Source organism: Grampus griseus (genome assembly GCF_964374135.1).
Source record: "Grampus griseus genome assembly, chromosome: 3".
Lineage (NCBI taxonomy): Eukaryota > Metazoa > Chordata > Mammalia > Artiodactyla > Delphinidae > Grampus > Grampus griseus.
The window spans coordinates 152,897,763-152,910,822 of NC_139019.1; the positions used below are offsets into that span (position 1 = coordinate 152,897,763).

At 39.6% G+C, this 13,060-nt stretch overlaps 1 protein-coding gene across 7 annotated transcripts in view; it reads left to right on the top strand.

The window, feature by feature from the left end:
* NSD1 (nuclear receptor binding SET domain protein 1) overlaps positions 1-13,060 on the top strand; it is a gene marked incomplete at its 3' end in the record, with an annotated part of 136,853 nt that overhangs the window by 67,488 nt on the left and 56,305 nt on the right. For all 7 annotated transcript variants that reach the window (XM_082650799.1, XM_082650800.1, XM_082650803.1 and 4 more), the window contains one exon: positions 11,076-11,200. In XM_082650799.1, the coding sequence (XP_082506925.1) occupies positions 11,076-11,200 (125 nt within the window). The remainder of the gene's footprint in view (positions 1-11,075; positions 11,201-13,060) is intronic.

Below are 13,060 nucleotides of genomic sequence, written 5' to 3' on the forward strand. Positions count from 1 at the left end.
GCTCCCCCGTCTTCCATTTTTTGGAAGAGTTTGAGAAGGCTCGGCATTAATTCTTATTTAAATGCTTGGTAGAATTCTCTAGTGGAGGCATCTGATCCTGGGGCTCTTCTTTCTTGGGAAGTTTTTGATGACTGATTTAATCTCCTTACTATAGGTTTTCTATTTCTTCATGATTGAGTCTGGGTGGATTGCATGTTTCTAGAAATTTATCCAACTCTTGTAGGTTATCCAATTTGTTAGCATATAATTGTTCATAGTAGTCTCTTAAAATTCTGTTTCTGTGGCTTCCATTGAAATGTCTTCTCTAATTTCTGGTTTTCATTATTTGTGTCTCCCTCGCTCTCTCCATCTAGCTAAAGGCTTGTCAATTTTGTTGATTTTTAAAAAACAAACTCTTAGTTTTGTTTGTATTTTTTAAAAATTCTCTATTTTGGTTATTTCTGCTGTAATATTTATTACTTCTTTCCCTTTGCAAATAAACTTCGTGCTTATTCTTTTTCTTATTCCTTGAGTGTAAAGTTAGGTTGTTGATTTGAGGTCTTTTTTCTTTATGTATGCACTTCGTGCTGTAAACTTCCCTTTTAGTACTTCTTTTTGCTACATCCCATAAGTTTTAGTATATTGTGTTATTGTTTCCATTTGTCTCAGAGTATGTTCTAATTTGAGGGAGGAGATTTCTTCTCTGACCAATTTGTCGTTCAAGAGTGTTAATTTCCACATATTTGTGAATTTTTTATTTCCCAACTGCTCTTCATTTTTAATTTCATTCCATTGTGATTGGAAAAGATACTTGGTATGATTTCAGTATTTTTAAATTTGTTAAGACTTGTTTTGTGATCTATTATGTGATCTATCTTGGAAAATGTTCCCTGTGTGTTTGAGAAGAATGTGTATTCTGCTGCTATAAGGTTGAGTGTTCTGTATTTGCCTGTTAGGTCAGGTTGGTCTACAGTGATGCTCAAGTTCTCTGTTTTTCATATTGATCTTCTGTCTGGTTGTTCTCTTCATTATTGAAAGCAGAATATTAAACTCTTTTAAAAAATATTTATTTATTTTGGTTATGCCAGGTCTTAGTTGTGGCTCACGGGCTCCTTAGTTGTGGCATGGGAACTCTTAAGTGTGGCATGGGAACTCTTATTTGCAGCATGCATATGGGATCTAGTTCCCTGACCAGGGATCGAACCTGGGCCCCCTGTGTTGGGAGCGTGGAGTCTTAGCCACTGTTTCACCAGAGAAGTCCCTAAATTCTACTGTTATTGTTTTACTGTCTGTTTCTTCTTTCATTTCTGTTACTGTTTGCTTCATATATTTGTGTGTTCTGATGTTACATACATATTTATTTTTGATTGTTTATGATTGTTATCTTTTAAAATATGTTTATAATTGTTTATTTTCCAGGTAAATTGATTCTTTTATCATTATATAATGTCCTTATTTGCCTCTAGAGATAGTATTGGCTCAAGTCTATTTTTTCCATTTATGGCTACCTCTGTTCTCGTTTACATGTAATATCCTTCATCCTTTTGGTTTCAGTCTATATGTCTTTACATCTAAGGTGATGTTATCTTGTAGAAAGAATATAGTTGCATCTTGTTTTTTTCAGTCCATTTAGCCATGCTATGTCTTTTGATTGAGCATTTTAACCCATTTACATTCAAATAAATTATTGACAGGGAAGGACTTATTGCCATTTTAATTGTTTTCTGTTTTGCAGCTAATCTGTCCCTCTATCTCTCTTGCAGCCCTCCTTTGTATTTCTTTGATTTTTTTATATTGATATACTTTGATTTCTTTCTGATTTTATCTTCTGTAGGCATTTTCTTTGTGGTTACCATGGGGCTTACATAAAACATTTTATAGTTATAGCAAACTGTTTGGAGCTGGTAACAATGTAACTTCAATTGTGTACAAAAACTCTACTCTTGGGGCTTCCCTGGTGGTGCAGTGGTTGAGAGTCCGCCTGCTGATGCAGGGGACGCGGGTTCATGTCCCTGTCTGGGAAGATCCCACATGCCGTGGAGCGGCTGGGCCCGTGATCCATGGCTGCTGAGCCTGCGTGTCCAGAGCTTGTGCTCCACAACGGGAGAGGCCAGAACAGTGAGAGGCCCGTGTACCGCAAAAAAACAAAAAACTCTTTTACATCTTCCCATTCCCACTTTGTTATTGATGTCACAAATTACATGTATTCATTAACATAGTTTTATAATTATAGTTATTACTTATGTTTTTGTCTTTTAAATTCAATACCAGACTTAAAAGTGCTTTATATGCCACCATTATAGTATTAAAGTATTGTATTGGTCTATATATTTACCTTTATCAGCTATTTTTATTTTATATGGCTTGGTGTTGCTGCCTAATGGCCTTTTTTTGTGTGTGTCCACGTGGTTTGTGGGCCTCTCACTGCTGTGGCCTCTGCCATTGCGGAGCACAGGCTCCGGACATGCAGGCTCAGCGGCTATGGCCCATGGGCCCAGCCACTCCGCGCCATGTGGGATCCTCCCGGACCAGGGCACGAACCGGCGTCCCCTGCATCGGCAGGCGGACCCTCAACCACTGCGCCACCAGGGAAGCCGCCCCCCTAATGGCCTTTTGTTTCAACTTTTAGGACTCCCTTTAGCATTTTTTTGTAAAGCAGATCTAGTGGTTATGAACTCAGCTTTTGTTTTACATTTTAAAAAAATTTATTTAATTTATAGTTTTGGCTGTGTCAAGTCCTTTTTTTAAAAAAATAAATTTATTTATTTTATTTTTTGGCTGCTCTGGGTCTTTGTTGCTGCGCGCGGGCTTTCTCTAGTTGCGGCGAGCGGGGGCTACTCTTTGTTGCGGTGCGCAGACTTATTGTAGTGGCTTCTTGTTGCAGAGCATGGGCTCTAGGTATGCGGGCTTCAGTAGTTGTGGCATGTGGGCTCAGTAGTTGTGACACTTGGGCTCAGTAGTTGTGGCTCGCGGACTTAGTTGCTCCATGGCATGTGAGATCTTCCCACACCAGGGCTCGAACCCATGTCCTGCATTGGCAGGTGGATTCTTAACCACTGCGCCACCAGGGAAGTTCATGTCAGGTCTTAGTTGTGCCATGCAGGGTCTTCGTTGAGGCGTGTGAGATCTTTAGTTGTGGCACGCAGGCTCTTCGTTGTGGCACCGGACTTCTCTCTAGTTGTGGTGTGTGGGTTTTCTCTCTCTAGTTGTGTGTGGGCTCTGTAGTTGCGGTACACGGGCTCTCTTGTTGAGGTGCTCGAGCTCAGCAGTTCTTATGTGTGGGCTTATTTGCCCTGCAGTATGTGGGATCCTAGTTCCCTGACCAGGGATTGAACCTGTGTCCCTTGCATTGGAAGGCGGATTCTTTACCACTGGACCACCAGGGAAGTCCCGGCTTTTGTTTTAGAAAATTCATTTCATCTTCATTTTTGAAGGACAGTTTTCCAGATTATAGTAATCTTGGTTGGAAGTTTTTAAATTTTAGCACTTTGAATATATCATGCCACTCTCTTCTGGCCTGTAAGGTTTCCACTGATAATCTAATGTGAGTTCCCTTGTCCTTGACTAGTTGCTTTTCTCACTTCTTTCAAGATTCTCTCTTTGTCTTGGTCTTTTGATAGTTTGATTATAATGTGTCTCACTGTGGGCCTCTTTGAGTTCATTCTGGCTGGAGATCTTCAGCTTCTGATATGGGATGGCCCATTTCCTTTTTCAGATTTGGGAAAATTTTGACCATAATTTATTCAAATTCTCTCCTCCTTTTGGAACTCTCTTAATGTGTGTATTGGTTTGCTTCAATTTTTTTTCTTTTTTCTTCTCTGACTTGATAATTTCAAATGACTTGTGTTTGAGTTTGCTGATTCTGTCCTATGCTTAAGTCTGTTGTTTAATCTCTCTATTGAATTTTTCAATTCAGTTATTATGTCCTTAACTCCAGAATTTCTGTTTGGTTCCTTTTTATAGTTTCTGTCTTGTTGATACTCTCAGTTGTTCATGTTACTGTTTTCATGGTTTCTTTTAGTTTTCCGTGTTTTCTTGTAGATCATTGAGCTTCCTTAATACAATTATTTTGAATTCTTTCCCATAATTCATAGATCTCTGTTAGTTTCTGGAGATTTATTTTGATCCTTTGGGCCATGTTTCCTAGTTTCTTCATGTACTTCATGAGTTTTTTCCCCTGAGTTTTTTGGGTTTTGTCTTTGTTTTTGGCTGTGCCACGCAGCATGTAGGAATCTTAGTTCAACCAGGGATTGAACTCGTGCCCCCGTAGTAGAAGCTTGCAGTCTCAACCACTGGACCACCAGGGAAGTCCCCTTCCCCTGAGTTTTGTGAGTTTGACACTGGCTTCATACAGGGGAAGACTCACCAATCAGCTTGGCTAGAGATTCTGGGGACCTCTGGAACCTTTTTTGGAGGATGGGCTTCTCTGGGCCTGTGTGTGTAATTTCCTAATTAGAGAGGTTTGTCCATTTCTTTTTCAGGAGCTCCTAATCTCTTGCTTCTTCTAGTGTTTTTCTGCAGTACTGAAGGTTAGCCATTGCTACTGCAACAAGCTTTCTCACTCTCTTTAATTCTCAGTGGTGCCTAGGTATCTGAAGCATGTTGGCTCTCTGTCAGCTCCCAGAAGCAGGCAAAACAGATACTAGTCCCTTGGGCAGTTTTCTAAAAATCTGGATTGCCAAATGCTCCCTTCTTCTCCCTTTGTAGAGAGAAGCCAAGAGTTGAGTGCCTTCTCCCAATCTTACCAAGCCCTGCTGGCCTCCATCTGTGTCACTACAGGCCCTCTGGTTCCACAACATGCTGCCCAGTCTTTCATTTGTTTTCAGTGCCCCAAGGAGTCCAAACTGTGTGGCTTCTGTTTGTGCTCCCAGTCAGGTTAGACAGAAACTGGCCCCTTGGGAAGCCCTATGAAAAGCTGGAATTTTGAACATCCCCACCTCCATTCCCCAGCTTTGAGGGGGAGCTCAGCTGTGCTTGCTTTCTGAGTGGCAATCTCAGATAAAGTGAATTGGCTCTTGTAATCCATTTCAGTGCTATTGTTCTTGGCTTTGCACTTGCCCTGGGGTATTGTAACTTCTTAACTGATTTCTAGAGTACTCATAAAGGTATTTTGATGCATATATTGTTAGTTTGGTATCTCTGTGAGGGAAATAATGTGGGGACTTCCTATTCTGCCAGCTTGCTGTTGTCTGCTCTTGCTTCATGCCTTTTTAATGCCAAATAATATTCCAGTGTACAAATAAACCATGTTTTATTTATTGTTTCATCAACTGATCAACATTTGGATTGCTTTTACTTTTTGGCCTTTATGAATAATGCTGTTATGAACATTCGTGTGCAGTGTTTTGTGTGGAAGTGTTTTTATTTTTACTGTATACCTAGGAGTGGAATTCCTGGGTCATTTGGTAATTATATGTATAAGTTTTGAGGAACTGCCAGAATGTTCAGTAGTTGTGGCACGTGGGCTCAGTAGTTGTGGTGCTCGTGCTTAGTTGCTCCATGGCATGTGGTCTTCCCAGACCAGGGATCAAACCCGTGCCCCCTGCATTGGCAGGCGGACTCTCAACCACTGTGCCACCAGGGAAGCCCTGCTTGTTTTTTAATTGGGCTATTTGTCTTTTTATTATTGAATTGTAAGAATTCTTTACATGGTCTAGATATAAGTCCATTATTAGATATGATTTGCATATACTTTCTCCTGTGGGTTTACCTTTTATATTCTTGATTATATATTTTGAAGCACAAAAGTTCTTAATTTTGATGAAGTCTGGTTTGTCTGTTTTTTCTTTGATTCCTTGTGCTTTTGGTGTCATACCTAAGTACCCATTGCCTAATCCAGTTGTCTAAGCACCATTTGTAGAAAAGGGTATTCTTTCACCATTGAATGGTCATGGCACCCTATTTGAAAATCTTTTGACCATAAATGTGATGGTTTATTTCTGGGCTCTCAGTTATTTTTTATTGATATGTATGTGTGTCTTTATGCCAGTACCACAAAGTCTTAATCTTTGTAGTAATTAATTATTGTAGCTTTGAAATCAGAAAGTGCAAGTCCTCCAACTTTATCTTTTTTCAAGATTGTTTCGGCTCAAGATTGTTTCGGCTTTGCATTTCTGTATTTATTTTAGGAGTTTCTTATCTTTTCTGCCAAAAAGCCAGCTGGAATTTAGATAGGGGTTGTGCTGAATCTGTAGGTCAGTTTGGGCAGTGTTGGCACTGTAACAATGTTAAATTTTCCAAACTATGAACAAGGGATGGCTCTTCATTAATTTAGGCTGTCTTTGTTCTCTTTCAACAATGTTTTGTACTTTTCAGTGTAGAAGTCTTGCACTTCTTTTGTTCATTTTATTCCTAAGTATTTTAACCTTTTTCAACGCTATTATAAATAAAATTGGTCTCTTAATTTCATTTTTGGCTTTCCCATTGCTAGTATATGGAAATACAGTTGATTTTTATATATTGATCTTAGGTGTTGCAACCTTGCTGAACTCATATTTTAGCTTTAATCATTTTATTGTGAATTCCTTAGGATTTTCTATGTGCATGATCACGCCATCAGCCAAAAGAGATAGTTTTACTTCATCCTTTCTAATCTGGATGCCTTTTATTTCTTTTTCTTGCCTGATTGTCCTAGCTAGATCCTTCAGTGCATTGTTGAGGGTAAGTAGAGTGAACAGACATCCTTGTGTTGCTCCTGATCTTAGGGGGAAAGCAGCTGGTTTTTAACCATTTAACTATGATATTAACTGTGATTTTGATAGGTGGCCTTTCAGGTTGAGAAAGTTCCCTTCTGTACCTAGTTTGTTTAGTTTTTCAGATGTTTTTTCTATGCCTATTGAGATGATTATTCCTGTTTGTTCTGTTAACATGAATATATTAATTTACAGTTTTCTTTTGGGGGCTTGAATTTTCCTGGCCTATCAGACTGCAAATCCACAGGAGGACCAGTCACAATTTCTCAAGGACTTGTTCTCACTCCTGCTCCCCTTTTACTTTGTGCTGAGGCACCTTTCCTTGTGGTCTCCTGGGGGTTGCGACATGGTTTACTTCTGTTTCACCATAACTCTTCTGCCTCCTAACAGGATGGCCAAAAAGCCCTCAGGACAAAGTCAGTTTCAGGGCTCTCTACTTGTTTCCCTGGGTTATTACTTTCCATTAGTTTTTTTTTTTTTGCGGTTCGCGGGCCTCTCACCGTTGTGGCCTCTCCCGTTGTGGAGCACAGGCTCCGGGCGCGCAGGCTCAGCGGCCATGGCTCGTGGGCCCAGCTGCTCTGCGGCATGTGGGATCTTCCCGGACCGGGGCACGAACCTGCGTCCCCTGCATCGGCAGGCGGACTCTCAACCACTGCGCCACCAGGGGAGCCCTCCATTAGTTTTTGGTTTGTAGTTCTTTACAATTTTGTCAGTTTTTTGCTTCTTTTAAGGTGGTTTTTAATTTTTTTTAAATAAATTTATTTATTTATTTATGGCTGCATTGGGTCTTCGTTGCTGTGCGCGGGCTTTCTCTAGTTGTGGTGAGCAGGGGCTAATATTCGTTGTGGTGTGCTGGCTTCTCATTGCAGTGGCTTCTCTTGTTGTGGAGCACGGGGTCTAGGTACATGGGCTTCAGTAGTTGTGGCACATGGGCTCATTAGTTGTGGCTCACGGGCTCTAGAGCGCAGGCTCAGTAGTTGTGGTGCACGGGCTTAGTTGATCCACGGCATGTGAGATCTTCCTGGACCAGGGCTCGAACCCGTGTTCCCTGCATTGGCAGGCAGATTCTTAACCACTGCACCACGAGGAAGTCCCTAAGGTGGTTTTTTGAAGACTTTATACAGCATTTTTATTTGCTTTCAACAGGAAATTTGGGCTGAGTAACTTGCCATTATTATGAAGATTTGTTTGGGTTTTTGCCTTTTTTCCCCCCCTTAAGTTCTTTTGCCTCTGAGGTCCCAGAACTAGGGGAGTAGAGGTATGACAGGGGCTAATAAGATGTATGGGCAGAGTGATGTTGCTGTTAGTACTCTCGTTTTCTGGGAAACATCACTGTTTTGAAAAAAAGAAGAAAACTCACTCAAGGTATAATTTACATACCACAAAATTCACACACTTTAAGTGTTCAACAAATGGTTTTCAGTATATTTACTGAGTTCTGCATCCACCCCCATAAATCAGTTTTAGAATATTACACCACTCCCATAAGATTACGCTATCTCATTTATAGTTAGTCCCAGGCAACCACTAGTCTACTCTCTATCTCTGTAGTTTTGCTTTTTCTGGGTGTTTCATATTAATGTAACCATACAATGTGTGATCTTTTGTGTCTTGGTCTTTTCAGTTAGCATAATATGTCTGTGGTTTATTTATATCATGGCACGTGGCTGTATCTTGTTCTTTATGACCATGTGGCCAGCACCGTATGGTTTGGTACCCATGTCCCAGATGTCATACTTCTTATTCCCAGGGTGCTCCTCACTTTGCACATCCTACCTTGTATTTTGGGACTCGCATGCCTTGTGCCTTCGATACCCCATGTCCTGTGCATCCTGTGCCTGGGTACCCCCCCTTTCTCTGCACCCTGTGCCAGAAAATCCCACATCCAGGGTGCCACATGCCTAGAACACCCCACTTTCTGGCTCCCTTTGTCTTCGGGACCCTATATTTTCTGCACCTAACACCTTGGGCACCCTGGCCTCAGACATGGATGGCTCTGCTTACCTGTCCCCTGCTCCCCAACCCTTGCCTGCCTTTAGTTGCGCCCAATGTCTTGGGCTCCCACGCTTTGACTACCCTGGGTGTGCACTCCTCCACCCTTAACTGTCCCCAATGCTCTGAGTCCTTTACCTCAGGCCTAGTGCCCTTGGTCCTGGGTATCCTGTGTCAGGCTGTTTAGTTCCTGTGTGCTGGGCCAGACCCTGTAACATACATGAGGTAAGGCAAGAACTAGGGGTGGGGAATTTTATTTTTATATATATATACACACGTGTGTGTGTGTGTGTGTGTGTGTGTGTGTGTGTGTGTGTGTGTGTGTGTGTGTGTGTGTGTGTGTGTGTGTGTGTGTGTAGAGGTAGGGAGAGGGAGAGAGAGAGGGAGTTTTTATTGTTGAATAGTATTCCAGTGTGTGGATATACCACATGTTACTTATCCACTTATCAGTTGGTGAACATTTGGGGTTGATTCAGCTTTTTGGATATTTTATTATTTTAACTGGTATGTGTCCACTCTAGTCTAAAGCTATTGCTAGACTTGTCCTATATGAACAATTCATCTCCATTCTGCACAGTAGGTCCTGGTTCTGTGCTTGGAATTGATGTGTATTTGCCAAGAAAGTTAGTGGTGGTGTATTTTAGCTCCTGTTCGGTTTCATGTTTGCTGCGTACCATGTATTGAGGTTTGAATGATCTGCTCCTCGTTCCATTGGCTTTTGCAATTTTCTAGCTTTTAATATTCCCTTCCAGTAACAAAAAGGCCATATTCTTCTTTTGTTTCTGATATTCCTTACCTTAGCTTGGCAACCACTTTATGTAGTCTCCATAGTTTTGCCTTTTCCAGAATGTCATATAGTTGGAATCCTACAGTATGTAAACTTTTAGATTGGCTTTTTTTTTTTTTTTTTGCGGTACACGGACCTCTCACTGTTGTGGCCTCTCCCATTGCGGAGCACAGGCTCCGGACGCGCAGGCTCAGCGGCCATGGCTCACGGGCCCAGCCGCTCCGCAGCATGTGGGATCCTCCCGGACCGGGGCACGAACCTGCGTCTGCTGCATCGGCAGGCGGACCCCCAACCACTGCACCACCAGGGAAGCCCTAGATTGGCTTTTTACACTTGGTTATATGCATTTAAGTTTCCTTCATGTCTTTTCATGACTTGATAGCTCATTTCTTTTCAGTGCTGAATAATAATCTATTGTCTGAATGTACCAGAATGTATTTATCCATTCACCTACATCTTGGTTGCTTCCAAGTTTTGACAGTTTTGAATAAAGCTGCTATAAAAATCCATGTTCAGGTTTTTATGTGGTTCTAAGTTTTCACCTTTTACATTAACTTGAAATAAACTAAATGATGTGTTACTACTGTTTACTAATGTGAAATTACAGCAGTTAGAATTAGTAAAAAATTCTTTTCCACATCTTGTCCTAATGAAGGCTTTATGGCTTGTTTCCATATGTGCTAGGGAGTAAGATCCTTTGCCAAGCTTGCTGAGCCTGTTACCTTTCCTTTTTGGTCTCTACTTTTGTGTTTCTTTTATTGAGAGAACACCAGTGTTGCCACATTCAAATGAGGCAGGAATACCTTTCTCTGAGGTCATCGTATGATGAAATACTGCCCTCTTGAGTAGATTGTATCCTGTGTTCTATAGGCATTAGGCTCTGTTCCCAAAGAGTTTACAGTATAGTAAAATGATTATAGCATGTTAAGTATATTAAAACTGGGATGAAGTTTTATAGGGAAATTAATAATAGATATTTGTTTCACCATTAATTCAAGGAAAAATGGCATGATACTTTGATCATAAAACATGACAAGAGTTGTTTTTTTGTTGTTTTAAGAAAGTATCCAAAATTCTATACTCTTTTATCTTTTCTGTCTTTGGCATACATGGCATACATTTTTTTAATGTTATTGAGATAATGGTATACATATTATTAATTATATATTTTTGATGTTTCTAATGTGAAACTCACTATAACCATGATATAAAGTATATGTAAAATGCTTTTGAAATTCATGTGGTAGTGCTGATTAGGTAAATATTCTATCATCTATTCATCCAACATTCTGCATAGTCCAGAGATGTTATTTAAAATGTTAATTCATTGTGTTTTTTATGAATTTACCTGATTTAGAATCCATATTTTAATGTTAGCTTTGTAACTGTAGGACACTAGTTTCAGTTTAATTTCGTTAACATTGGATAGGCTGTGTGTGTGTGGATAGAGCAACAAAAGTCTCCTTTCTCCCAAATTTTGCATAGGATAAACCATAGCAAATAGCCATAGTGTTTTTGTGAGTTTCCTATTTCTGTACCTTTGGAAGCACAGAGATAGTTGCATGAAAACGTTGGGTTTCCCTCAAACTTTTTGGTTAATACTGAACTTGTTTCTCCTCTTTTAGCTGTGCGGTCAGAGAAGAAACGCCTTAGGAAGCCAAGCAAGTGGCTTCTGGAATATACAGAAGAATATGATCAGATATTTGCTCCTAAGAAAAAACAAAAGAAGGTACAGGAACAGGTGCACAAGGTACATTCCACCATTTCAACAACCTTTCATCAGTTCTTTTAGGATACTGCAATTTTCCCTTCAATATCATATTTTATCTTCATGGGACAATAATTTCCTTAACTGGGATCTTGTTTTTCAGGGGTTTTTTTCCAGCTTCTGGCACAGTACTTAGCCTGTACTAGTTATACAGGAAATGTATAAATGAGTTTATGTACTATGTGTGTATAGTGTGTGTATATATAGTATATTTTCCCCCTTTGCTTTCAAAATGTATTTGATTTAGGAATATTGTTATGATAAAATGTTTAGTAAAAAATATAGGGTATTAAAAAGAATAGTATGATCCTAATTCTACAAACAAATGTTACAATACCTTATATGCTTTATTTTTAAATTCAATTTCTTTAAACTCAAAGTATTTTAGAGTAAGTTAGAGATATTTTGACTCCACGTCCCTAAATAACATGCACCTCTAAGAAACAACATTTTTCTTCACAACCAATTTATCATGGTCATATCTATTAAGGTCAGTTTATCTAATAACAAATCCATGTTCAGATTTCCCCAATTATTTCATAACCTTTACATTTAATTTATCCAAACCAAGATCCAGTCTAGGACTACACATTATATCTGGTTGTTACATTTCTTAAATCACCTTAAATCCAGGACAGTCCCCCCTTTTCATGACCGTATGTAAGCAATGAGAGCAACACATTTAGAGTATCTGCCTTCTTGATTTGTGTGATTGCGTCTATGTTCCCTTTTAGGTAGTAGTTAATAAGTAACAATTTGATACATTCAAGTTAAACATTTTTGGCTAGATTACATGGTAGGTTTCATATGTTGTATGACATTGGAAGGTATTTAACCTTCAGTAGTTCACCACGGTGACTAACTGATTTCTCTTTTCAGTTATGTTTTACCTCTTTTGATCAAGCAGCAGTATATGTATAATTACTTCGGCTCCAAGAGAATGTCTTGTTCCCCATCAGCCATTTCCCTGATGTTTTTTAAAAAATATCAATTGTACATCCTTTTCTATATGAATAATTTCATTTGGGGTTACAAAATGAAGATTTTCAGATTTTATTATTTCTTCTACTTATATTATCTGTCAGTCTGTCATTTTATAGTACTGAAATACATGAAAGGCATGTATTGCTTTCCCGTTAATTTACCAACTCAACTTTGGAAGTTTATTATTAGCTGCTTTTATCGATGATATATTAGGGAATCTTTTTTTTTTCTTTTATTTATTTATATTTTTTGCGGTACGTGGGCCTCTCACTGTTGTGGCCTCTCCCATTGTGGAGCACAGGCTCCGGATGCGCAGGCTCAGCGGCCATGGCTCACGGGCCCAGCCGCTCCGCGGCATGTGGGATCTTCCCGGACTGAGGCACGAACCTGCATCCCCTGCATCGGCAGGCGGACCCCCAACCACTGCGCCACCAGGGAAGCCCTTTTTCTTTTTTTTAAGATTATCACTATGGCTTTAATGAATTTTTATAGCTTCAGTGTATCTCAATCCAATGACATTTTTACCCTTTAAAAAAATTATAGTAAAATATATATAACATAAAATTTACAACTTTAGCCATTTTTTAGTGTACAGTTCTGTGGCATTCAGTACACCCACATCATTATGCAACCACTACCATTATCACCACTACCCATTATCTTCAGAAATTTTTCATGGCCCCACACTGAAACTCTGTGTCTATTAAAAAATAACTTCCCACTTCCCCATACCTTTAGCCCCTGACAACCACCAGTCTGTTTTCTGTCTCTATGAATTTTACCATTCTAGGTACCTCATATAAGTGGAATCATACAATATTTGTCCTTTTTTGTCTGGCTTATTTCAGTTAGTGTAAT